The 27,613-nt window shown below is 39.9% G+C and overlaps 2 protein-coding genes across 3 annotated transcripts; one reads left to right on the plus strand and one right to left on the minus strand.

Annotated features, from left to right (window-relative positions):
- Positions 1-792: 792 nt before the first annotated feature.
- On the minus strand, positions 793-19,218 carry tut4 (terminal uridylyl transferase 4). Of its 2 annotated transcripts, none has more exons than XM_079266761.1 (30): positions 19,099-19,218; positions 17,278-17,837; positions 17,050-17,192; positions 16,107-16,223; positions 15,800-15,977; positions 15,588-15,676; positions 15,417-15,468; positions 14,689-14,758; positions 13,697-13,823; positions 13,129-13,248; positions 11,141-11,323; positions 10,794-10,968; positions 10,197-10,696; positions 9,570-9,720; positions 8,344-8,430; positions 7,760-7,863; positions 7,595-7,652; positions 7,393-7,496; positions 7,210-7,299; positions 6,117-6,230; positions 5,927-6,004; positions 5,576-5,753; positions 5,302-5,349; positions 5,012-5,094; positions 4,780-4,895; positions 3,614-3,768; positions 3,356-3,453; positions 2,222-2,777; positions 1,372-1,542; positions 793-1,275 (listed from the first exon to the last, which is right to left on the minus strand). In XM_079266761.1, exons 2-30 carry the CDS (start codon positions 17,759-17,761, stop codon positions 1,187-1,189), a joined length of 4,518 nt encoding a protein of 1,505 aa, XP_079122887.1. In that variant the 5' UTR covers positions 17,762-17,837; positions 19,099-19,218; the 3' UTR covers positions 793-1,186. The 2 variants fall into 2 exon arrangements, with proteins under 2 accessions (XP_079122887.1, XP_079122886.1); XM_079266760.1 differs by having other exon boundaries at positions 18,883-19,117.
- Positions 19,219-20,271: 1,053 nt separating this feature from the next.
- gpx7 (glutathione peroxidase 7) lies at positions 20,272-26,349 on the plus strand. Its single transcript, XM_079266725.1, has 3 exons — positions 20,272-20,453; positions 24,739-25,000; positions 25,364-26,349. The coding sequence occupies exons 1-3, from the start codon at positions 20,322-20,324 to the stop codon at positions 25,525-25,527; spliced, it is 558 nt and encodes a 185-aa protein (XP_079122851.1). The 5' UTR covers positions 20,272-20,321; the 3' UTR covers positions 25,528-26,349.
- The last annotated feature ends 1,264 nt before the right edge of the window (positions 26,350-27,613 follow it).

Here is a 27,613-nt window from a genome sequence, read left to right on the forward strand (position 1 = left end):
CCTCAAAGCACTACAATGCATTACATGTTGTGGTAGAAATGATTGTGTATGAGTGGAAGATTTGTCGACCGATACAACATATAGGATTATTACCCTTGTAATCATTTGGCACACAAGAGTCTGAATTAAATTCACACCTTTATAATCATGAATAACCTGATTTCAGTCGTTTCGTACCATGTCTGACTGTGCGTACATTAAGAGGCCATGTTAGTTAAGGGTGAAATGTTAATCGCAACACACACCCGCCAAGCTGCAGAGCATTGCGCCATTTGGCGAGCAATAATTGACAACCGTAGGACACATTCGGTGAAAGTCCCCAATCTGGAGAGCAATCGAGTACATTCAATAGGTAAACGTGATAATAGTAGCCTGATTCCAGACCTCTGAATCACCGTTCACATCTCCGATTCAAATGGATGTGCTGTTGAACTCACTGACAATCGACCAATCAATGCTAGGACATCATCTTCCTTCGTAGCTAGAAAAACTACCTCGCAACATCCATCCGAAGTTAACAGCTCCTAGATATGGACGTTTTGTCCCACTGCGAGATGGTTCCTGTTCATCGGAATGGAAATTGCTGGACTTAATGTTTAAACGGCGTCATACAAATAAGGAAAGGTTCTACAAATAGAACCTTCCTGATTCTTCCTGAACCTTTAAAGACCTGGTTTGGTTATTGTGTTTAAATTTAAACCCGCACAGGATCATTCACATTGAAGAGATTAACCCAAACGACACAATGAAGTTGTTTGCTTTTTTTTCTTTATTTTTTGGGGTTTTTTTGTATTTAGGATTTTTTCTTGCTATCCCCGCTTTTGGCACTACATACTTAAGGATGACATGTTAGATTGTTTTTAAAACAAACGTCTATTCAAAGCCTTCATCTTGTGGCGAGCAAAGTATGAACACAGCTAATAAAAATAAAGGTTTATATTTTTCCTCCTTACTTTACACATAAAATAAAAACACTTTTTTGGACCCCCTCAAAAATGGGGGTATTACAATATCTTACATTTGTATCACAAATCAATGTAATGAGACTGATAATAAAACATAAAAACTGTACAAAAATGACAAAAAATTCATTTTAAAAATTCTTGTGATCGAATGATGCAAAAGAGTACACAATTTTGCTTTGCTAGGTTACTGACCATGAACTGAATTAAAAGGAGATGCAAGTTCACTTCTTCTGTTGAATGAAATTCAAATTTACTTGATGTCGGACGTGGGGGACCAGGGGGAAGTTGGGATTCGGATGCACCACAGACCCTGGTGAAAGAACATAATCCAAGTCAGTACAAATGGAGAACTTGCGTTAATCTATTCCTGTCAGCGGCAGTAAAATAAATATCTGTCATGTCTGACCTTGGGCCATGAAGGGTTTTCCAGGCTGGTAGCCTCCGTTGCCCTGCTGGATGAAGTTCTGGGGCATCCGGTAGGGCCAGGATGGAGGCAGGGCGTACTGTGGTGTTTTATTGTGCTCCCATAACCGAGAGCCTTGGCTTACGCCTACAAACTGGGCTGGGTGGCTCGACTCTGTGGAGAGAAAATCCGAACACACTCAATAACTCAGAAAAAAAAGACACGGTTCAATCAAAACTAATAATGTAATATCCCAGTAATAACCTCAGTGAACACTGTTCCTTCACCAGTGATGTTATGAACCGTTACCAACAGCCTAAAGAACTGCATCTTACAGCATTTAACCCTTCACTGTCTAAAATGATGAATGCTCACTCGTGCGTTACTGTGACCTACCCTCCCATCTGTCTTACATCTGTAAACAAGAGTAACGTGTGTAACTACTGTTGACATAGTAGATAGAAAACAGTCAAATACAGTTCTACTTCTGGGTGACTGCAGGAGATGGTACACAATACTTAAATAAATTTGAAAAATGAATCACAACTGTCCAAAGTTCTGAAATGCGACGTCTGCATGTCTGGATAAGGGGGCATGGCCCCGATCGGAGTGAGCGTGATGTCACCTTGTACTTCAGGGGATCACAGATGTATGGTTTTTAAATTATTCCTTGATTTTCTCTGGAAAAAGGCAAATAACTACTGTTGCAATTAATATTATAGACTGGGGGCAAAATCAGATATGTAATTGTATAATTAGGATGACACATATGACAACTCAATCTGTATTTACAGATACAGAAACAGGAAGACAAAAAGACAGAAGGTGCCACCAAAGTTCACCCAGTGAATACCTGACTTGACCACAGTGCCATTGCCCATGAGTGACCCAGGTTGTGCCAAGTGGTTGTGCCAGCGTCCTTCCCGTACCGGCCCGAGGCCCAGCTGTCTCCCTGCCGGCTGGGCGAAAATGATGCTGGGGTCGTTGAGGTTCATGGGGCTGGGGTTGCCCCCTGAGCCTGTGGGACTCCCGTTCCCCGACGCCGAACGCAGGGCAAATTTCAGACCGGGCGGGGAGGGGCCGTTGGGAGAGGACGTGGTGAGGACTGGTCCGTGTATGGGCCAGGAGGTGGAGGGGATGTGGACTGGGCGATGAGGCAGCCCCTGGGACTGGTGCGGGTGAGAGGGAAGAAGCCCCAGTGCGCTGAGCGCCCCTGGGTGGTACTGGCCTGGATGGGAGGTAGGGAAGCTGAAGAGAGACAGGGGGACCTGGGGGTGAACAGGCTGCTTCGGGGGACCAGCGGGACCGGTCTTAATGTGGGAGGGCTGAGGGGAACTGGAGGACTTTGAGGAACTCTGAGGAACAGCTGTAGGCTGCGGGGAGTAGGGCGGAGTCTGCCGACTATCGGACTATTGACAAGAAGAAAGAAAAGTTTTTAAAAGACTGCGGAAAGTCATACCTTTTATTTTTATATTCAAATATTAAATAATTAAATATTATTAGATTTCCAAATGTTGTTTCATTAACAGCTTTACAGTATCAATAGAGGTTTAAAAAGGTCAAGTTCATCCAAATTAGCTTTAAATTTGAATTGCCCACGTTTCAAGATGTCATTGTCAACCAGTTTTATAGGGACTATTAATTTTGACAAACTTCTTACACACCCAAGTGTTTTGACATGTGCATAGCATTTTAAAACCAAAAAAAAAAAATTCTACACAATCTCTCAATCACATTTCAGCTGTGAGGCCTTCATCGAGTAAGATGATGAAGGTCTGTGGACTGAAAGATCTTTTATCATCAATTTCTTTACAGAGACTACGACAACAAAATATCATCTTTCACTTCTATGGGCCCAACAAATTCCAGTCACTTTTTTTGTATTTGGATGGAGGCAGAAATCCCTACAGGAGTGAGACATTATTTGTATATTTATTTATAATGTGGGTGAACTGACCCCAGTGTAACGTCTCACTATTGTACTCACACATTCAGAGGGCTGTCTGGTCCGTCCAGGACAGTCTGCAGCTGTCTGGGGAATGGGGATGGACTGGGAGCTCACTACAGTTCGTACCATGTGAGGAACTGGGGAAGAATAAGAATGAGCAGTGTTATTTCCCCCCCCTAATGGTCTGAATATCAGCTGTGTGTCACGACGGTTAACCTTTGTTAACAAAGCGCTTCTAACATTTAGAGAAACACTTTGCGAGGTCGTCTTGAGGTTTGGTGTGGATATTGTGGATACCTGGTGCTCCGGCGGTCATCTGTTTGAGGTGGCGGTACTCAGGACAGTCCCTCCTCACGTGACCCATGTCCCCACACTGGAAACAACGCCTGTCCTTCGGCTCCCGCTCCTCCTCTTTTACGTCGTCGTCTTTGTCGTTTTCCTTCTTCTTCATCCTGGCAGAGGACAAAGTTCAGGGCACATCAAGAAGGGAAGAATAAATCTGACACATTCAGTACAAACACATGTAAATGAGTGTGCAGACATACACACAAGAATAATAACAATAACAATGGTACAGGCTCTCATAAATATCAAATAGACCTCTGTACACCCTCTCCTACCAATCCTACAAAACTCTTCCAACAAAAAAGGTTAAGATGTTAATTGAAATGATACACATTTCAACAAAATTCATATATATACACAATAAGGTTGAAACAGTTACATATTGATAGCTTCAGCTCGTTGTAAGACAGTCATAAAATACAGTGCACCTTTACAAACACCACCTATTGAACAGTCTAACCTCACTACGTTGGCTGAACTTAGTTGGACAGTCAGGAAATAGTCTATCTCTTGCTGTTGCTCGTCTCTGAAGTTTTTCCTTCTCAATCACGTGTTTGTCTCTCGGATTTACTTTTCGCTGTCACCTGTTCTTTGTTCCCACTTTGATGGGAAAAGCTAATTTGAGCTGATTTTTACTGTGGAAAAACGTATGAACTTAATCAAATGTACATGTTCTATTACAGCTAAGTATAGCAGCCTTATCACAATTTAAAAAAGGAGAAAGAAAATTAAACTTGAGTTGATTTCACTGTCACTAATTGTGTTTAAATTCACAGCTGCTGTATGCTGGAAATGACAACACTCATTTGTTAAGGAGAGAGAGAGAGAGTTAGAAACAAACAACTCTCAGACCTGAAACCATAATTGGAAAGCTCCAATGACGCAGTATACAAAACATGCAGATAAATAAAGAGAAACTGGCTGTTTAATGTGTATTGACACTTAATGAACCGACTCGTAGATCATCCATCTAAACATGACTCGTGTTTCTGGAGATCGAAAAAAGAAAAAAGAAAAAAATCACTGTTTTAACGTATAAAAAAAAAGCAGGACTGTGGACAGTGATGCTTTGAAAAAATAAATGTAATACATTTTAAATATCACAAAGAGGGGACAACCTGCGTCTCTTTGGACAGTCCTTCATGTAATGTCCAATCTTCCCGCAGATCCTGCAGCACCTGTCATTGGGCGCCAACTCGCCGTCTGTCAACACCTTTGAGTCAAAGAAGTAGTCCTGCAGCAGAACACAACGGAAACAGCAGCTGGTTTAGACAGTTTCCTCAGGACACAGAGCTGACCGCATTCAAATTGGTTGTTTGTTCAATTTGGTTGGTTGGAGAGTTGACGTACCACTTCGGTCCCCATTACGGGGCAGAACGGAGTCCCAAACAACTTTCTCCCGTTTATAAAGGCCTTCATGATGAAGTTTGTCACTAGAGGAAGCCAACAAGGAACATTTTCACACCGTCAGTAAATTGAAGCAGAAGCTGACATGAACACCTGCTTCTTCATTCAAATAGTCATAAACTGCTAGAGGCTAGACTGCCAGAGATCAGAACAGTTTAGAGATCAGATGTCTCTAGTAAAAGGAAAAAAAGACATCCATGACAAGAAAACATATGATAGACTAAGGCACTTACTTTTGCGAGAAACTCCAGCACCAAGATTATGATTCAAATCAAAGGGATCTGAGGAGAAGAACAGATGAGTGAGTGGAAGAGAAGATCCTGGAGTGCCTTGGTAGCCAAATTGTTGCAGCGGATGCCAGATAACCGCAACAACCAATGGTCGATTCAGGCATTTATTGCATATCACACGCCTCTGTCTCCCCCAGTTTACAGTCTGTCTCTACGCTGCCATGTGTCTCATCAAGTCAAAAAAATGCCCCAACATAATAGTTCATAGTGTGCGCACCTTCAATAGCGATGCATTTACTGGTCCACTGCTTCTCAAAGGTGGTGAGGCGTTTCCTTTGGCGGATGCTGATGACGTGCTCTTTGAAGTCAAATTCTTCAGTGTAAAAGCGAAGGAGACCCAACCACAGCTCTCCCACCGACTCCGTGTTCGGCTGCAGCTCTGAGAGATGCCGACGCTGTGCGGACAGAAGAAACACACTTAATATCTATTTGTATTTAATGCTGAGACAGCAGAAGATTTGTGACAGGAGAAACGGCAGATTTGGACTACATTCAGACAATGGCATTTAATGCAGTACCATCTCAAATTAAAGATCATCCTTTTCAAAGTCCGTTTTATTTAACTCACCAGATCCTCAAGGTCATCACAAAAGAAAGCATTCCAGCCATCTACCATCCGCTGGGGGACAGTGTTCCCATCAAAGATCTAAGAAGACATCATACAGAGCTATTCATCATGTTTTAGTGAAGGACAAGGCAAGCCCTTTATGTTTCAGTTTGAGTTCATTTCTTCTGAGTCATTAATGAGGGGCCGGTACCTCCTGTAAGACCGGAATGACTGGGGGCTGCTTCTGCTGCAGGAAGTAAAGCACCATCAAGATGTAAGCGTAAGATGAGAGGCTTCCTCTGGACGCGTCACCAATGTCGCAGCGCTGGGACAAGAGAAAACACAGCAACACTTCAGTGGCTGCAGGTGCTCCTCAGAAACATGCTATTAGGCGTATAGTACATGAGATATGAGCACATCACTTATTTTATCAGAAAAAAAGGACAGCTGCAGCTTTCTGGCACCTGCAACCACACCAAACAGTGATGTCACGGTGTCCTGGGCGCTCAGTTACTCTTGCAGTTCAAACTTAGCCTCGTTAGTGCGGGTACCAGTAAGTAAGTGTCACTAAGTGGAGATTAGTCATTAAATTGAAATGCCTTTTAACAGACAAATTAGTTCCGACATCTCAAACATGATATGTTACAAAATAATTGATAAACGGTGGAGCTGTAACTGTTGACTGAAGCAATCAACAAAACAAGACACGAGCGAACGGACACATGGAAGTGAGACAAAGCTGTTCAGTCGGCCTGGAGTTGAGGTTATTGTGTTATAACAATATAGTTACGGCTTAGAGTGAGCAGAAGAGGTCATATGGAATATAGATGACATATTTGACAATGAAATGATTATTATTATGTCAAAAAGTGTGAATTGGAGTAAAAATGTACATGTAAATGACATTATATAACATGGAGCCAATAAGGTCCGTTGGGTTGCGTGATTGTTTCCTCTCACTTTAAACTGCACTCTACTCATTCTGAAAATGTATTTTTCCATGTACGCATACAAGAATGAAACTAAGTTGAAATTGGATTGGCTGTTTTATGTTTGGTACATCGCCCTTTGAAACAGTCATTGCCAGAAGTTATATTACAGCTTGTGATACTGCAGTCTATAATTGCCATTCACGAGGGCTCGCTGTTACAATGGGCTGAACTGTCTAAACAACTGACATTTCATGTCAATACAATGTTGACAGACACGTTTTGAAGTTAGAACTAGAACAGAAAACTACAGCGCAAACTGTCCAAAAGCAACCAGTTAAGGGTTACTGTACCAGTCAGACAGCTTTCACATACCTTTGCAAAGACCTTCATTGTGTATCCCAGGAATTGCACACGTGGATCCAGGGCTGCATACGTAGCCAGCATTCTGGTGTTGTGTTGAGCCTACACAGATAACCCATCAAAATGAATTCATACAGCACTTCCAATAAAGAAAAGACTTTATATAACAGTGAACAAAGGTTCTGCTTCACTCACCAGAGTATTGTAAAGGCTAATATCGCCCTCCAAACCACTCTGTCTGTGTTCAAACTTCACAATAGGCACTTTAGCTGTTGTGATAGGCAAGATGTTCCTCAAACCTATGATGTTGGGAAAAATGGGAGATCACAACCAGTCAGATTCAGTCCTTGGCACATAGAAATAGATCTAAAGAGATAATTAGTGCGCGTTAATTCACCTGTATGCTTCTTCAGCACTTTTGCGAGGCCTTCAATGATCTCTTTGCAGTTCAGCCTCTGTTCAGACAGATCAAAACACAAATGTAACAGTGGAGGACTATAAGGGTCACATCTCTTCTCTCAATGAGGAAGCGTGAGCTACATTAAATGTTTTGTCCGCCTACCTCTGCAGTCTCGTGGCCCTCCAGAGTCATGCAGATGTCGAGGTCACTGTCGCGGAAGCCAAAGCCATTCTTGGAGGAGCCAAACAAGCAGAGCTGAGCTTTATCTGTGGATTCAGACACAGGAAGAGTTTCTCATTTCCATCCAAATGTAAAATAGACATTCTGTATCATTATCGGAAATGCCCAAAACAAACAACAAACAACTGTTTCTCCAATCATAGCCAGTCTGTTGAAAGTCTCTTTAACAGAAACACTAATTCATTCACTCTGATTGATTATTCTTAACTAAACTCTTGTGGTTTAAGCTGTTGTTATTGAAACTCAACAATTCGCCGAGACGTTTCACAATAAAGGCGTTCCAGGGAAGACATTATGTCTTGTGTACAGCTGGAAGGCCTTTTAACTTGAAATGTACAGAGCATCAACAACAACAAATGAACACAACAAAAATGGGAAAATAAATGGAGGGCTTGCAGATAAAATTACATTAGAAAAAAGGCCTGGTTCTCTCTACAGTGAAGGAGTGTACATAAAGGCTGTGGTTCAATACTTGTTGTCTATAGTAGTTCATGCTTAATGCTCACCATTGTACTCCTTCCTTATGAACCTCTCCAGGCTGCAGAGGATCTGCTCCCTCTTCTGCTGCTCAGCATGTGTAGGTGACAAGTCATCTAAAAAACAGAACAGAAATTCAATCAGACAGAGCTGCAATGCTTACTCGAATCTCATTAGTCAATCAAAATAAAATGAATCGCAATTTTTTCGGCGGTCTCAATTACAGAGAAATAGATATTTTGGGGTTTTGGTCTGACAAAATTGGACATCATTAATCATTTAAACTAATCAATAATCTGCTAATTAATCAAAAATGAAAATGATAATAATTTGCAGCACTACAACCCTTTAATACTGATTATCTAACACTGATTAAGTGATACTGGGCAGGCTTACTTGCAGTGGATAAGAGTAAACTTACTAGTTTAGGTTATAGTTGGGAAGTAAACGTAATGCAGTTTACTTTTAAATGGGTTTAAAGCAGTGGTTCTCAACTGGCCTGGCTGCGGGACCCACCATCACCCCTTAATGACAAGCCGCGACCCAAATCGAGGAAAATGTTCAACTTCTCAAATGTATTTAATGAAAAGATATGGTGCAGTTTGAACCTGAGCTGAAAATCTAGTAGGGAGCTCTCTTGTGCAGAGAAATTGTTCCCGTCAGTCCCCATCCCACATGTTTCACGTAAACGAGTAACACTGCTTTGTTTGTTTATGTCTGTAGATTTGTCCATTTGTAATGCAAAATGACCACTTGCCTAAATTCGAGCTGTGGTCTGTTGTTTGATGTCATCCGACATGTCTTCAATTCTTCTATTTATAGTGTCATTTGACAGAGGTATAGTGTTCAGTTTATCCTCTGCTGATATTAGCATTACAAGGCATTAACGCCAAATATTGTTAAGGAGTGTGAATAGACGGCACTCTGCGTAAAAAATCACCTTCAAAATAAAAGCACAGGATTTATTTTTTTTTGGCCAGGCAGTGGCCCGCGACCCACTGAAAACCTCTTTTCAGTGGGTCCCACTTTTGGGTCGCGACCCACCAGTTGAGAATCACTGGTTTAAAGTATACACAAAATAAGACACGTTCTCTGGTCCAATGGTTTTGTTTTGTCGTCCTTGTTTTAGCTGCATGTCTTCTTTCTGTGTAGGTACATTGAGAGCAGGGTAAAACCGGCGTCAAATTACTTGTATGTTCATTGCTACCTTTCAGAAAAGAGTCAAGTGAAAGAAAGTGCACCGTTGACTACATACAGAAGCACAATTTGCAGAGCCCATCGAGGATATCTCTGAAGCGGTCGTTCATAGGAGGCAGAGGCTTCAGCTCGATCTTCTTGAAGTCTTCAGGACACTCGTCCTTCAGGTGACCATCTCGCTTGCACATGCTACACACAACAGTTGGGGGCTGGAACGACAAATTTCAAAGACGATAAATGTAATGATTGGTTACGCATGACGGACTCAAACAGAACAAACTGAGTGCAAGATAATGGCGTGCACGTATAGAACAGCATTGTGACAAAACATTGTGGGCAATTTCCCCATGTTGGATGTCTTAAAGGACGATGTCATCATGTGTCAATAATACAATAAAGACCCTCCCTAAATGTAAACATCTCACCTAAGTGACCTGAACCCATCAATGCTGACAGGATGATGCTTCTCCTAAACTGCAGCTATAAAAGGTTGAAATCTACAATGTATGTCTTTTTCTTCTTCTTTTACAGTTCAGAAGCTATATTAAATAGTATTAAATACACAATTTAGGATTTTTGGCAGTACAATGGGTGACAATATTTTACCATTGTCAAAGAAAAAATATAATTTATACTCAAATACTTGATTTTATGATGGATACAAATGGTGAATGGTGATAATTACCTTCCCACTCGTGAAAATCATCTTATCAAACACATAGTGAAGATCCTCTGACGTAACAGGCCCGTCCTTATCTGAAATACTGCTTCCCTCCACCTCTTCCTCTTCCTCGTCACTGTCCGGCAGGCCGTTGGGGCAGAAGGTCGGTTTGTTCCCCTCATGGAGAGCCATGTCCATGAGGCTTGCATCTAAAGTCTTCTCATTACTTTTTCTGGACGGATCTGATGCATCTTCATCATCACTGTCAGGCTCCTCATCCTCCTTAAATCCTTGCTGGCCCCCCTGAGAGCCTAGGCCTATTCCATCATCCTCTTCTTCTTTCTCAAGCTCTTTCAATTTTGCACCTTCCTTGTGTGCCTTCTTGGCTCTCTGGCGCCCCCCAGTGCTCCTTCTCTGAGGGCAAGCAAAGTATTTGTAAGCCGTACGTAAACGCTCCTGGATGTACTCAAACACCATTTGGCTGTTCAAGCTTCGTGCGACATTCCTCTTCAAGGCAAAAGGATCTAAAATGTAAAAAGAATAATACAGAGTGAATTTCTGATATTTCTCCAGACCAGTCAAACCATTAATTTTTTTTTTCACAATGAAGTAGTCTCTCACCTTCAATGGCGAGCCTGCGGCGAGGCCAGTTCTTCGCTTCTCTAGAGAGGAGCTCCTTTAGGCGGATGCTGATGATGTATTCTTCAAGAGCAAACTCCAGTGTGTAGAAACGTAAGAGCTCCAACCACAACTGGCCCAACGACACACCTTTACCCAGGTCCAAAGTTAGGCGAGTCTTTAAGGGACAGTAAAAGAGGCATCGTAAAAAGCAGGGTGACACAGCAAGAATATCAACACTGCCCGCCATTTTTCCACTTTTGCTCCCCAAAAGCATGATTTGCAATCCGAATCAAAGTCAGTCTAAATTTCTCTCTAATGACATGATTGTGTGCTGCAGTGAGACTCACCAAGCCTTCTGAGTAATAAGTATCAGCAGCTTTTTTCTGCTCTGGTTTGGGTCTGCCTTCTCCTCTGGCATCGTTTCGGTTGTCCGTGGAGCTTGGAGGTCTGCGCTCCCACCGGACGAACACGTCCAGCGAGATTCCAGTTAGATGATACTCGTCCACATGTTTCACATCAAAGTCTTCGATCTGAAAGAGGAGAATTAAGTCAAACAGAGAAGACAATTAACATTAAAACAAAGAGGTGACTTAAAAAAAAAAGAAAAAAAAAAAAAAAAAGAAAAGAAGTTTAAACTCTGCATCTCCTTGGCAGGCAGGTTTTCATGCTATATCGTGATGCTACTGGTGAAGGCTTGGGGCCTTGCTATACTACACTCCTAGTGGTCATCTCACAGCTCGTGTTGCTGCCGATATCAGCATTTAACTCGACAAGTTAAAAGATTTCATATCCAAACTGTACAATGCCCAAAGAATATGATGTTACCAAGTGTTAAGAAATACGCAAACATCGTTTTATTCTTTACAAAAGGAATATTTGCCAATATTTTAATTATCAACAAATATTTATGGTGTGTAATGTCTGAAGGCATCAAGGTTAGAAATCTGAATTCTTATTGTTGTGTGCAGACTTACAGTGTAAAGAAAACATCTACAGGAGGAACAAGACTACAAAAGACTGTCTGTGCTTTTTGTAACCTTACCAAGAAAGCAGGAAAGTGATAGTCGCCCTCTGATGTTCGCATTTCTATCTCAGTGAGAAGTGGTTCAAATGTCCCTACTTTTAAAATAATTATTTCTATTTCTTTCACCACTTTAGCCTTTATTGACGGAGATTATTGAGACAGATGGAGGACAGACTGTTTGAGGAGACAGAGGAGGAAGTCATGTAACAAAATTCCCCTACCAACGACTTTGCGATTGCACGCGCTGCATCTTAACAAGTAGGATACACGGAAGCCTCGCATTTTCATCCACCCAGCCCACCATGCATTTTTTTGAGGAAAGCGCAAAAAGCCCTCCAGATCTAGAAAGTTCAGCTCTAAGTGAATAAATGCTCTCCATCACTGCATTATGTCCTCTGCTGTGCAAGCAGAAAAGCACATGTCGAGCACGAAGAAGTGAACTACAACTACAAAAGTGAAGGAAAGCCTACTGTTGCTGTCTGAGCTCACAGAACAGGAAAGCAAACATTTGGGTCACTTGAGGTCACTTGAGAGATTCAGGATACGTTTTAGATTGGATTGTTATGTTATAACTATTACAGTATACATTTATGACATATTTATTTTGGACCTGTTGATGTGACTGTTTGATGGGGTAGCAGAGTGTTTCTGGCACAACTTCACCTACATTAAAAGTGCATGGAGAAAGGAGTCGGGTGTAGTTACAGGTTCACAGGCACATACCACACCAAGCAGTGATGGAATGTTGTTGGCATGAGGGCTTGAAACTATCAAACATGGCGAGAAGCCTGGTTTTATTCTCTTTAACGTTCAACTTCAGAAAACCTTTGTTTAAGTGTGTGTCCATTATCTATTTGTACTTGTTTAGGTTTCCATATCATTCTGTAGCTTCCCACTGGTGTTCCTGATGTATTCCAATCTGAACATTCAATTGTGTATGTTTAGCATCAAAATGCAATATAACAGATTCAGTTTTCTGTCAGAAATGGCTGTCTGATGGCAAGGTTAAGCAGTGAAAGAAGCAAATCCAGCAGACACGGACACACCTTCACATCTAAATCTAGTGTTCAACGCAGGTTTCCCAACACAGGCCTGAGACCTGTCATGTACATGACGCAGACTAAGAATGCGGATCATGGTATGAATTCCAGTGAATGGGTGGACAATAGGGGTGTTTTTAGTTTATGCTCCATTTAAAACAAATAAAAAGGGGGGGGGGGGTAGGCAGGATGGCACTTACAAATAAGTACAAATGCCTTCCCTGAGTGGAAAGGTGGACTAAGACCTGAAAAAACCCAACACTTTACATACCCAGCGGCCCAGGTAGACGGGGAGGATAGGCTCCTTCTTCTGCTGCAGGAAAAAGATGACCATGAGGGCTAAGGAGTACGAGGGGATGCCCCCCTCAGCCTGGCAGTCAACATGGCACAGCTGTGGAGATGAACATAAAGGGGGAAAAAATGCTTTAGTCTGCATTTTAGCCTTATTCCATTTTCTACAATTGGCATTAGGACATATAGGTAATATAGATTGTTTTATAAAATAAAATAAAAATAAATACTAAAGCATTGCCATCACAAAGCGTTTGTGTTCTGTCTGCTTTAAAATCCACGAACAGTATACTATTTGTGTGCGTCATCTAATTAACATACTAATTAGTAAAAACCAAAAACAGGATTTATAAGAATTGCGTTAAGCAAACTATTCTTTTTAATTTCCAACCTGCTGACACATGTGTTTGTACTTCAAAGGGAATATCAGTTTTTGCTGAAACGTGTAGGAAAATGCACACACATAAAAATGACTGAACACACTGAAACCCATCGGAAGCTATTTATCGCTTCTTCTTTCAGCCGAAGAGAGTCGGTCACAGCCTTACCCTTGCCCAGTAGCGGAAGGCCAGCACCAGGGGGATTAATCTGGGTTCCAGTTTAGACAGGGCTGCCAGGTGATTGGTGGTGAGACAAGCAACGTCGTTACCTGCACTCACTTTACACATCAGGCCGCTGCACAGGGACAGAAGTGAGGGAAGACCACCATGAAAAGTTGGATGAAATTCTTAAAATCGACATTGAACAGAACCTCAGTCTAACTGCTGCAACGGCTGAGGGGATAAGATATAGATTATGTTTTTAACCGGGAATATATGAAAGACACAAGTACGCAACACTGAAAGCTTTACTGTGATGTATTGCTCTTCCTTTTTCGAAAATATTTTCAGAAGGCACCAAAGTGGTGCCAGACTATGAATTAGTGTTGGAACTGCAAGTCTCAAAGGTAAGTGGGAGTCGATATCTACTGTAACAATACGCAGTTACATAAGTACACTGAAATGAGATCATCTAACACAACTAAGTGAAATGACACAATCTAAAAAGGTACCATGTTGCAATGATAGAAAGACTTCTTTCCTCTAATCATCAATGTTAAGACAAAAACAAATATAAAACATATGAGAACTACATACTCTAAACTATCACGAAAGTAACCATGAACTCTATTTCTAGACATGTATGACGAATTATTTAAACCTCAACGACAGTAAACTGACAGAAATATACAAAGTGAACTTAAAAGTGGTGAGAGGGTGCCTGACACAGAAAACACTGAAAAAGAGAATAGAGACCTTCTGATGGTGCTGCAGTGTTTATTGATGTATATATGCATGCTGCAAATAGTTAGATTTTAATATTATTATACAATGGGTTTTATTTTCCCTGTTTTTATGTTCATATGTCTTTTTTCCCTTATATTTCCCATTTATTATATGAAAAATGCGATACAAATAAACCTTAAAATACATTTCTACTATATATATATATATAAATAGGTAATAAAAACCTGCATCAATGCATTTGATGATACACTTACTTGGTAACATCCCGACACAAAATGGCAGGAACTTTGGCATGAAAATCTGACTCAACCTCGGAAAATTCAGCTATAGAAGAGAGACAGGAAAAAATAAAAAGTGTTGAACTACTTTGCACAAACTCAAATTCATTGCAGGACTTTTACATAAAACTGGAACCACCTGAATGAGGTCATGAGGACAAACATATTATTGTAAGACCAAAGCAGATAAGGAATTTCAAAACAATGTGCTTCTTGACAACGTTCAACAGACATATGAACCAACAAGACAAAGCCAAGAATTCCAGACGAACAAAAACAGTGGGGTTATACTACTTAGTAATTATGGTACAGAAGTGCCATCACTTCCCTGAGCTCCTGTAGTTCATAGTTAGCATCCGAGTTCTCTTCAGACACTGTTCAACATGGCACTAGCGCTAATAAAAAGGGAGGAGTTGGTTCCCTAAAGGAGTTGGTAACGTGCCACAGGGCATGCACAATAACAGCTTTTTTTCTTCAGGGAAACATTTTTTCCAAGAGGCATCTTTTATTTGTTTGTTTTTTTAAAGTGATGATTGGAGGAAGTTAATGATTCCTTTGTCTTTCGTCGGCCTAGTTTGATTTTAGGAAATAATCGTTTATCCGATGTAATGTGAACAAATCTGAGATTGTATTTTTAGGCCCGAATAACAAATCATCATGTCTCAACTCGTGTAAAAAGTCAACATGCACTGAGCAAGACTTACGGCTTTTCTTAAGGATTTCCAGCACTTGAATCAAGACCTCAGGTTGTGTCATCTGAACGGAGGAAAGTAATGAGAGAATCATCAACTATTAGACCAAATGTCACTGCTGATGTATAATGTCATTATTGAAAATACACATCATATTTTTTTATATAGCAAGAGCCTACTTACTGAGGGGGGGTGGGTGACATCGATGTTGATATCACTCGTCTTGAAGGCAAATCGGGTAAGACATGAACCATAGAGACGGAGAGCACAAGCTGGAAAACCCAAAGAAAAGATATTGGAAGGATTAATAAAGACTTATGTAAATACAGAATAAACTGGGCACTGAGGACCAGCAAAGTCTAATTTTCATAGGACATATGATCACGGCATACAACCTGAGAGGTGCCTCTTGATGATCTCTTCCATCCTGATGACCACGGCTTTCCGAACCTCAAAGTCCTCCTCTGAGATCCCGTGCTGCCTCACTGTATCCAGGACGGCAGTGTCCACGGCCTTCAGCTGGGCAGCAGAGGCGGGCGGCAAGGCACGCAGCTCATTCTCCTCCTGTTTCTCCTGAAACACCAGAACCAGAGTATGTTAAAGACTTCCTTCTAAACCCTTAATTTGTGCCAATTCAGAAGAATTGCATTACTCAAGCAGGTCCTGGAATGAGTGAAGATACAAACTTAAAAGTTCCCGTACCATTATGTTCTTCTTGTGTCTCTTCTCCTTGATGTGTTTGTGGGCTCCTTGAATGTTCTCAATGTGCACAGAACAGAGCTTGCATAAGTATTGATAGTTTGGGTACTCGGGGGACTGCTGTGAAAACAGGGAGAGAGGCAAAAGCAATCAGTTCATGCATGTTCTCTCGCAGTTTTTCCAGCTGGAAATTTGGGGATCACATGACCACAATCACAAATCCCACCTGCTCGTACTAGTTGGAGATAAGAAACAAACAAATCACAAGCACAGGGAAAAAAACAAGCTGGTGATGATTCCATGGGACAAAGTGAAAGAATGGACAGGTTGGGTTTTCATCATTATCTTTATTTATCAAAGTAAGTCAAACTTCTCCAGTGAGTCAGCCTTTTTTTTGTCTTAACACAAAAACAGCTGTGCAGGAACTCTGGCTCTAAAAAATACAGCATGGTATGAAAGTGTTGAAAGTCAACATAAGTAGTTGTCGCTTTTGTGTGCAGTTATTTTCCGTCCAAAAATATTTGAGCTGTAATTAAGTAAGTTAAGTTCTGGGCGACGCTTATATAATGAGCTCAATGAAAGTTTAAACATCCCCCATTTTTATGAATTATGGGAATAATAAGAGTTAAATTACCTCGCTTTCATTATTACTCCTTCTTTGTAATTGAAAAACACAGAAAGTATGAATTTACAATAACAGGGTCATTATGTTTGAAGACTTCATAGTGTATTTGGACTTTGAGCAGTTGTTTGATTTAGATTTTATGATGAATACATGTCTATGATCAAGGAAACAGATGAAGGATAAATAACCATGTTGATCTGTTCAGCTATTTATCAATCTATCCATTGCAGATGTATACTGGCTGAACCCATAATGCAGCAGCTGAGATTAGCTGAACCATACATTTACTGTACATCAGGCATGACTGGATTGTTGCCTTACTTTCAACAGCCGGTGGATGTAGTCTCTGTAGAGGCGCTCCTCTGCCTGCCGGAGGCCCAGCTGTTGCTCTGTCAGTGGCCCATCCACCAGGGTGGGCCTCACCTCTTTAATGGACCGATGCATCAATGATGTTGCCTTCACCCCTACAAGCAGCAACGACAAGGCCGTTACATACAAAGATACAATTTGGTGGAGAGACATCTCAGGAAAAACATTGTCCAAACTCACCATGGGACTTTTCTTTTGCTTGAACTACAATGGAGCTACAATGGAGCTCTGTGAGGCCTTTCTCAGGTGTACCAGGCACTACAGGAGAGCTGATCTCTCTGTTTGCCGAGCGGCTGCTGTCTGCAGAAATAGACACCCTGGTGTCGGGATCCTGTGCCACCAGCTTCTGTTGTGAGCTTGCCACCTTTACTGTCCCCCTCTCCACAGAACTCGTTCTTCCAGTCAGTCTAGTGAGCCTGGACGGCCGCCCTCTTCTCTTGTCCTGGGGGACGTCTGTGAAAGTCTTGCCTGGCCCGCGGCTTCCCTGACTGACTAGATTATGTTCATCCTTTGCAGCGGTGAGGTTTTCTTTGCTGCGGGTTGCAGACTTGGTCCCCTCTTTCTGTGCAGAAGCCTCTTTATTGGACTTCTCACTGGACAAAGCTTTGGGTCCTCTGGGTTGAGACTGTTTGACTGATTTGACTGGACTTTTGGACTCATCCATCCCTGTCCTGCTGTTCTTGTCACTGGTGGAGTCAACACCACGCTGAGGATGAGCAGGTAGGCAGGCCACCTAAAGTCTAGGAAATAAGAAGAGAGGAAATCATAGTAATCAGTCGAACTACAAGATTACTCTACATTGTGATAGCCTGCTGTGTCTCTTGTTTTACCAGTTCAGGTGAAGCTAACTGATCCAACACATGTGTAAACTTACAAGGCGTATGTACATTTCTTTAACTACAGAAATGTACAGAATCTCCAAAGAGCAGGCTACATTCTTCAACAGTCACATGAGGTTTGACTATGGTCAACTAAAAGGTAATATGTTTATTGTGCAATAAAAAAGAAATTATTTTGACTCACATGGTGTGGTAAAATAAATAACTAAAACAAGGTAAAGATGACATGAAGTGTTGGGGTTGTTTTCCATTGTGAAGCCACAATAAGTAAAGGCTTTCTACCTTTTGTCTTTTAAATTTAAGTTGTGCGACTTGATTTTTAGGGGAATTCATTCCTTTTCTTGTGTACAAAACATGGAAGAGTTTCATTCAGACATTATCAAGTGCATGTGCCAAAAAAAACTCTGCCAAATCATTCAAATATATCTTGGTGTGAATTCACTTACAGAAGCAGTGGGGTGATTTCCTGGATCAATCCACACACAAAAATAAGTATGCAACTTTTATCCATTTAAATCTTACTAGTGCATTTCTAACGTGACACAATCCTATATCGTATCCTAAACTAAATTAGTTTCATAACATCAGTTGCTAAAACATTGTATATTTAGATTACTGATACAACATGTAAATCAACTGATACATTATTGTGTTATGAGATTGACAATTTGATAAAGAGTGATTCCGTATGCCCTTGTGAGTAATCTGGGGCGAATGTTAGGTTGCAGTTACACGTCGCATACGTGACTGGTTGGGCTGACTTTTGTTTCAGGTAACGTTACTGTTGGTGCAGGGGAAACGAAACTGATGAGGAAACAGACTGAGACACAACACTGGGACAGTTTTAGCTCCACTTACAAATCAGAAATGAAAAGAGGGGGCACATCCCGCTCGCATATATTGTTGACTAAAGTAAATGCACACCATTAAAACCAAAAGGTGTCACCTGTGTTATGGGAATGATTCACGTTGACTTGACTTTCCTGTTAGCGGTCTTCGTAGGCTAACTAACGTTAGCTGCTGTGCCCCCAGTTCGTCCGTCTGAGCTAACTAACGGGGAATAAATAACATTGGCACCCAGTTGGCATACAGCAGCAAGTCATTAAAAACAGAAAATAACGACTTCGACCGGAACAACACAGAAGAGCGCATACAAACTTACTTTCGGGCTCTAGGGTTGATTTCAGATTATTGTTTAGCTGTCTCCATAGTGTTGTTTTACATCCTATTTTTCAAATCCCACGGCCCTGGTCAAAACAGCAACCATTGACGCCATGTTAATACATTACCCCGCTGCATTGTGGGAGTGTCAGTGATGATGAAGAGGGGCGTGAATCGTGCTGCGTTCAAATACCGCTCGGAAACGCTTTACTGTTACTGCACTGCAAGCATTAACTGTGTATACATCTTTCTTTCCTTCAAAAACAAAAATCGATAAAAGTAGCCTACAGGCACACAATATAAAAATTCACAATATTTACAGATACATTGGACGAGTGGGTACAATTTTTGAAATGTTTTGAATTTATTTATGATGTTATCCAAAGTTAGAGATATTTTGGATGTTTTTCGAATAGTATGAGTATGAATAAGCCTTGATCGGAAAATATTGTTATCCTCCTTGTAGTCTATTTCTTCTTTAATTTTTGTTTGTTTGTCTAAAAAGCCAAACACAATACACAATGAAAAATGTCTGTCCTTACTTAAAATGCATACATATAGTGTGAAAGTTACTCCCAAGGGAAAATGAAGGCCACTCAGAATGTCTTGAATCAGAGATGTCATCTATTTTCTCTTCAGAAACACGTTAAAGCATTACCTACTCCAAAGATATCATGTAAACTTGAATGATTGGAAATGTAACACAGTTATTGTATCTTTCACCCTTTCCATTTCCATGATATTAATATATTTAACAAAGAATCGCTAGTCGTTTTACTCTGTACACAAAGATAGACACAGCAAGTTGTAAAAAGTTCACCCATTTAGATCCTGTTTTTCGACATATATAACAAACAAAAAAAATCGGCATTCTCGATACTGCAATACAACAAAAAAATGTATGAGCCCTCTTCAGGTTATTTATTTTTGTATCCATTTGTTTTCGCATACAGTGTATGTCTGGATACCATTCAAACCAAAACCAAATTTAGCACAGGTTATAACGACAAAAACAATCATTATTTTGAGTTTTGACACTACAACCAGACCGCAACCTCTGGCTGCAACACAAATTCGTCAACACCGCTTTTATTTTGTAATTTATGACCGGAAGATCCAGGAAGTGTTGTCCTCCCCATCTGTAGCTTCACCGCCCGAACCAAGAAGAGCCGTAGGACTTCGAAGAAGTTTCCTCTCTGTTGCGTTGGCAGTTTGACTGTAAAGATGCTTCCAGGAGCACTCACTGTGTTGCTGACTCTATTCAGCCTCATTGAGACTAAACAGAAAGACTTTTATACTTTTAAAGTTGTGAACATCAGGGGGAAGTTAGTGTCCCTGGAAAAATACCGGGGTTCGGTAAGTTTGAGGTAACATTACATACAGTAACTTATATCGGTGATGTTAGAGACTCACTGTAACCGGTCTCTCTGCATGTCAACCGGTGCCATGAATTAATTTTGCATGGAAATGTTTATTTATAATTTCTCCCAGTTAGCATTGTGTTAGTAGACGTAACTAACACAGTAGTGCAGCGGATCAATTTGACTGCTGTAGCCTGCTCGGGATGTCCCATCATGTAGCCCCGCTAGCCTACGTGGCAAGAGGCCTGCAGAGCCCCTGCAGCTGCAGGAGCTTCATAGAGTTTTCATTCAAAGCCGGTAGACTAGATTCGCCGTTATCCGTCTATAATACAATGTAACCTGTATGCACTTCAGATTTTATTTAAGTTTGGCTGGGTTAATAAATGAGACTAAACATACGGCATTTTATTTGAAGTTGGGTTTCTTCTTAATGATTGCTTTATTTGTTGTTTATTGCAATTAGTCAACCAGGCTTTGTTCAACACATGTCAAAAGACACCACATGACAGCGAAAGTAGAACAGAATAATTTGTCTGCCGCATAGTATTTGTATCACTGTAGTAGGAAAATTCAATACATTATATTTTAGTTTTTAATATAATCTTAAAATTTTTCGCTTAAACAACTTCAAAGAATGCTCCCTTAAACACTGTAAAACAAATATAAAGTATGTATCCTCCCCAATGTCCCTAGTGAAGGTCTCTTTCACGGATGATTCCATGTTATTACCATAGGTATCACTGTACTCTATAATGCACATAGCCCCATGAGGTTTTCAGATGCATCACACTTGAATTGCTTGATTGTGACACTATGTCAGCAGGCGATGGGAACAAATATAACGCATGTGCTTGCTTATCCAGTGATGAGAAACTGCCTGATTGACTGTGACCTGAAGCATGAGTCATTAACATGTATTAACCTGCACGAACATACTCAACTTTTCCCATGACGTGTATGTATCTGTACAGGTCCACCCTTGACCACGTCACTTACACTGAGCATGAAAAGGCAAGCACAACAACAAAGGCATTGATCTCGTCAGACATGGAACTCTCATTCAGTGAAAGAAGTATTCAGATCCTTCACCAAAGTAGAATTACCAGTACAACATAACAATACACCATGACAAGTAACAGTCCTGCATGAAAAATCGTTCATTCACTAATATCTACTTTTTTAATTTTTTTTATTCTTGAGAAAGTTCATTAGAAGTCTACGTTTGATTCATGATGAGTTCTTAAACAGCTGAATTTTCTGTTAATATTAAATTATAATTGTTATTAAATTGTTGTTATAATGATGAATCCCATTGTAATAGTAGTTATACAAATAGTTCTGAAATGGAGGTGCTTCTGCAGGAAGTGAACGCAAAACGAGCTGTCACATTAGAGTCAGTTGTGGATATTAAGTAACACAAAAATATATGGAATGTTAGTACTCGAGGTATTTACTGTCATGCAAATTACTACTATTATTATTTATTATATGAATATGAAGTTATGAAATGGACAGTTTCGCTATTTACACAATTTGATTGACTGTTTCAAAAATGTTGTGTATATTTCAAATACACTATAATACAGTACAGTACTGTATATAGAATACAGCGTACTGTAGTTCAAATTATAATTAGGCTATAGCCGAAAACACAATTTGACTGTTTACAAATAAAGTAACATCAGTAGTGCAAATCGGTTACTAAGCTGGTTGACTGGTGGTTTTCTAAATTTCTAAATATTTAATAGGCCTAATAAATACTGTAGGCTATCACTGCCTATATATAGTATAAAAATCGAATATGAACTATTTCAATTTTTTTCCACGTGTCATGTATAAAAAGACCCAAAATGAACACTCAAAGCGGACTATTGATTACCATAAGGAAATCAATTATTAATTCATATTGTAATGATTCACTCCTAAACCTTTTGATCCATATATGTGGCAAATCACTGTGATCACTATCAGCAGTTTCCACTGTAATGGAAATTCGTATTAAAACCTATCACAAATGAAAACATATTGTAATATGAATCCTATGTATTACAACTGTAGAATTGAAGAAATGCAAAAACAAATAATTTTGAACAAACATGTCACAACTCAAATGTGCTCTTGAGTGTCAGTAGATGTTGTTCTTATACCTGAGAGAAATCCCAAATAAAAAAACATCGGTGAATGTCAGAGTCGTCATCAAAACTATGTAGGTGGGTTTTAGGAAGAAATTACATATAACAGTTGGTGAATGACGCCCATTTATTGTTAATACTGATGCACCCAATTATAATAAGCATTTAACTGTTGGAGCTGGTGGAGGTGGGGCGAGTTAAAATGCTCCATACTGTATATGCAGTTAGGTAGTTTAGTGTTTACTGTTAGCACCAAGAGCTCAGGTGAAAACTTGCTTGGCAATAAACGGTTCTGATTCTGATTCAAAGATGGCAGATTAGGCGCTGCCACGTTGACAGCCATTGACAGGCAATCAAAATGCTCCCAATATCGTATTACGCAACTTAAATGGAGTAAGAAGAGGACAAAACAAAGTTCTGATGAACATTTGTGATCATGTGTTGGGCTTTCGACTGAATTATTGCTACATGATGGGAAAGCTAATTAAATGAGAGATTTTTCATGAGAGAAATTTAGTGGGGAAGTCACTTGGTTGAACTGCTAACATCTATTTTGTAAGCGAATCATATTTGCTTTGATATAGAATCAACAACTGCAGCTGTCAGGTAAATGCACTGGCGTAAAAGTACAATATTTCCGTATGAGATGTAGTGAAGTGAAGAAATACTCAAGTAAGTTAAAGGTACCTAAGAATTGTTCTTAAGTACAGTACTTGAGTAAATGTAGTTACTTTCCACTGCTTTGCAAAACTACCCACAGTGCTGCAGGGTTGTAAAGCCTGGGTGTGCCAGTACACCGTGACATCACTGTAGGGTGCGGGTAATTGTGCAACAAAACAACCATGCCCTGAGGTGAAACAGCCATGAAACAATCAACCAGAAAGGTAACATTGTTTTGTTATAACAAGAACAACTGGATATTGGCTCACAAGAGGCACAGCAAGAGGGGATTGCATTATCCCACTCAGGAAAAGTGCTTTCAGTCAGTCTGCATTTTCAGTGCAAGCTGAACTACAATGGAACTCCATCCCAGTGACCATTAGAGAACTACAAACATACAGTTCATTTAAAGCTCAATTAAAGAAATGGTTAGTTAGTACCCAGCTCTGTCAGCACTAGAATGTAACTGCACCTCTGTCTGTGTTGAACTTTCCCTTGCTCTGTCTGTTATCACCTGTCTGTCCGTCTTGAAATTGCCGGTCGACCCTCATCTACCTGCATGCATGTCTTGTATTGTTGTTTAGCTGTGTCTGACTGATTGATGTATTTCACATACTCTGCTTGCTTTTATGTTTTGTGCCTCTGACATGGATGTTTTTTAGTGTCCAACAAGTGCAGCATAATATTGTCTTTGGTGCATGTTTCTATTTAACATAGTTATCCCTTATTTTATTTCCTTTGTGTGTGTTGACTTTGAGAGCTTCCGTGTTGCATGTCTTGTTAGTACTTGACAATGTATGAGTCTCCTGAGTGATGATACTACGTATATTAATATTCTCACTTTTTGTCATTGTTTGTGCACGCATTGTAAAGCGTCAATATTGTATAACCTTTCAAATTCAATCTTATATTCTGTTTTTAGGTTTATTTTGGAACATCTGCCTCTTGGCACGACAGATGAAAAATAGCCTTTTGGCTAACTCTGGCGCATTTACAGAAATGTTTTTATGAATGTGCACTGTCCCGTATAAAATAAACCAATACATAAAATAAAGGGTTCAGAGGTTAGAGTTTTCTTTTGGCTTGTGTTAAAGTTGCTAAATTTGATATTCAGAGCATTAATATAGAAGCAAAAAACTTTTTTGCTGTGTAGATATATCGTGGATGAATAGTATGTCATGTAGTAAAAATAGTCATAAAAATGATCATTTCAAGCTCCATCTATTGTGTACTTATTGTTAAACTAAGATCAACCCTGGAATGAAACTAGAAAACACTTTTTGTCCTTCCTTTCATATATAGTCCTTTCTGAGATGAACTCAAGCTAACAAAACTAACAGATGATGTGCACAGAGCATGTTCAGTACATCTGTGCTCAATCAGGGACGTGAACAGCTGTTTACAATTCCTCAGTTGCTGTTAATTGTTGTTTTGTGACTGCCAGGACTGTTACTGTAGTGTCTTCACAGTGTGTTCCTTTGGCTTTAGGTGTCACTGGTGGTGAATGTAGCCAGTGAATGTGGCTTCACTGAAGAGCACTACCAAGACCTGCAGCAGCTCCAGCGAGACTTTGGGCCGTATCACTTCAATGTGCTGGCCTTCCCCTGCAACCAGTTTGGTCAGCAGGAGCCCGGCAGCGACAAAGAGATCGACAGTTTTGTTCGCAGAGTTTACGGAGTCTCCTTCCCCCTGTTCAGTAAAATCGCTGTCGTCGGAACCGGAGCCAACAATGTCTACAAGTACCTTGTTGGTGAGTGAGACGTGATGGTGCGAGTTTGTTCTTGCGTCATTTGAAGATGTTTTCTTTATTAAGCAAATGAGCCCGAGACAACCACGTTTCTAATTAACACAGTCTGGAGGATCCCACCATTGAAGGGCAAATGTTAGATATTCAGAAATGACAAATGACACAAATAACAAAACATGGACAGTACAGTAAGCATATACGATACTGAAATCATGTGAACAGAGGAGAAGGATAGGAATACATTCAAATAAAGGTCAACATCTCGGGCAGAATAAATAAAAGAGGGCAGCAATGAAATAAAGGAACAAAGGAAGATGGCAATAACTGATACATATTAACTCGTTTTCCTTCCCTCATTCTCTGCAGAGTCTTCTGAAAATGAGCCTGACTGGAATTTCTGGAAGTATCTTGTTGATGTAAATGGCAACGTGTTGGATGCATGGGGACCAAAAGTTTCTGTCAAAGAAATCAGACCCAAAATAGCTGAAATGGTGCGGCAGATAATCCTAAAGAAGAAAGAAGAGCTTTAACCTGTTAAACGACACTTTGGAGTTCGGATTTAAAGAGATAAACTCAACACATTCATTTTGCTTGTACAATCAGAATTTGTCAGACTAAACCATTACCAAGTCACAGAGCAAAAGCAAGTTGTCCTTGAAAGCACTGATGAAACACCACTATTTCTTTCAATTTCAACATCAAGTTTTATATCAGGTGGATGTCATTTGAAGCTGCAGCTTTGATACAAAGAGCTCCTGTTTTCCTATTTGTTTGTCACGTGGATTATGTTTTTTGCTGTTTTATTCAGTCTGATGAATACACTTTTACTGGGATGAGAGAGAGATATACCTGGCTACTAAGTTTTTGTAGTCTTGTTTTATTTACTAGACATTTTCAGAACAAAAACTTTAACTTATACAAAACAACGATTTCTTTGTGATTTCACGACATTGGGTGCAGTGAAGACGACATGACATTTTCAACCAGGTTCTGTTGTTTTGATTATTTTGCTGAATCACCTTATTTACAGTAAAGATAAGGTCTTATAGCAGATTATAATGTAGTTTTTCTTTTCAGTTTGTATAGGTGTAGTTTTAAATAACTTGAACTCCTCATGTGAAGCTTTCAGAATTGGATGCTGGTATATAAACAGAAAATGGATGACATGTAACACAGTTACTCTTCATTGGAGAAGTTAGAATTGTTGATTATATACTACGCATTATTAAACACTTAAAATGTCTTTATATTTGCTTAAAACTTATAATGTGTAAAACAATGCATTATATTAAAGTCAATGATGAGTAGGGTGGGTTTATTTTTGGTAAAAAATAAAAATAAATTTTACATTCTGCATGTCTTGTATACACATGTTTAAGATATCTCGACTTACATTTCATCTCAAATCACATGACAAGTTGAAACCTTAAAAATAAATAATCTTGATTCGATCTCCAGTTGGTCATTGTTAAACCTTTAGATTTCCTCAAAATGTACAGTCACTCCAGGACCGTGAGGAAATTGCCACACCTGCGTTTGCTGAATTGCCACTCCTACATACCACCACTAAACAACAGTTCATACGATGAACACAATAATGATTCAACAAGTAAGACAGTATGACGGGTATAACATTGTCACTACCTCGGCTTCTCTGCCACTCCTTTCTGCTGTTCCCACTTCCCCAGGCCCTTACAGTTCTTTAACACCTTGCAGTCATTGCCATTCCACAACTGTCCACCAGATGCTCTTTGACTTTTCCACCTGTTGTAGTCACCTGCCGTTCACATTCACCTGTGGATTCTCTTTCACTTTTCTTCGTACTTGCTCCCTATTTCAGTAAGCCTACCTTAATTTTTTCAATAAATCACTGAGCTGTTCTTGTCTGCCTGGACTGTCTGCATTTAAGCCCTTTCCATGCTGCCTGGCACTCACCTGCCTCATAAAAGCCATACCACCAGTCCCATTATTTAAGGTTTGGTGAAGCTGTATTTTCATCATTATCCTAATGCCATGGTTATTTATCATAGAGACAACAGGGGAAGCTGTATTTAATACCATTCATGGATAACTTTTGATTGCTTTGACACAAAACACATTAGATGACAGTGATATGACTCAACCACCATCAAAACTGTATTTACAGTCCATTTTGCACATATTTACATACTAATTCCCAACATAACACAAAATTACTCGAAAGTAATTTGCTGCACTCTGCTTCATCTAAACAATTAAAATAAAGACCACAGCTGGCTTCACATTTGTCTTTTGTTCATTATTCTTGGCCTTTTGAATGAAAACACCACAACAACTGGACACTGTTCTCATATATCGGAAAAGCTTTATTAAACAGGTTTAAATATACATAGACAGTAGTCACATTACATCAAACCACCTCAATAAATATGCATATTATATATAAATATATTTGCAAAAGTGCAAAAAACAAATTAAAATAGTAGAGTGCAGATCAAGGTTATAATTTTCAATTGTTTTTTATTTTATATTTTATTTTTTAATTTAAGATTTCATTTTACTTTAGTTATCGTCAGTTTTCAGAGTGCGTTTGCGAGCTGCAATTGTATTCTGACTCGAACAGCACTGAGCTGAATA

This window comes from Melanostigma gelatinosum (assembly GCF_949748355.1).
Source record: "Melanostigma gelatinosum genome assembly, chromosome: 4".
NCBI classification, from domain to species: Eukaryota; Metazoa; Chordata; class Actinopteri; order Perciformes; family Zoarcidae; genus Melanostigma; species Melanostigma gelatinosum.

Coding starts and splice junctions, on each gene's coding strand:
- tut4 (XM_079266761.1), bottom strand. CDS start 17,761: ATGGATGAGTCCAAAAGTCCAGTCAAATCAGTCAAACAGTCTCAACCC. Junction 9,721..10,196: donor TGATTTTCACGAGTGGGAAG/GTAATTATCACC, acceptor TTGTCGTTCCAG/CCCCCAACTGTTGTGTGTAG. Junction 7,497..7,594: donor AGTGCTGAAGAAGCATACAG/GTGAATTAACGC, acceptor CCAACATCATAG/GTTTGAGGAACATCTTGCCT.
- gpx7 (XM_079266725.1), top strand. CDS start 20,322: ATGCTTCCAGGAGCACTCACTGTGTTGCTGACTCTATTCAGCCTCATT. Junction 20,454..24,738: donor TGGAAAAATACCGGGGTTCG/GTAAGTTTGAGG, acceptor CTTTGGCTTTAG/GTGTCACTGGTGGTGAATGT. Junction 25,001..25,363: donor TGTCTACAAGTACCTTGTTG/GTGAGTGAGACG, acceptor CATTCTCTGCAG/AGTCTTCTGAAAATGAGCCT.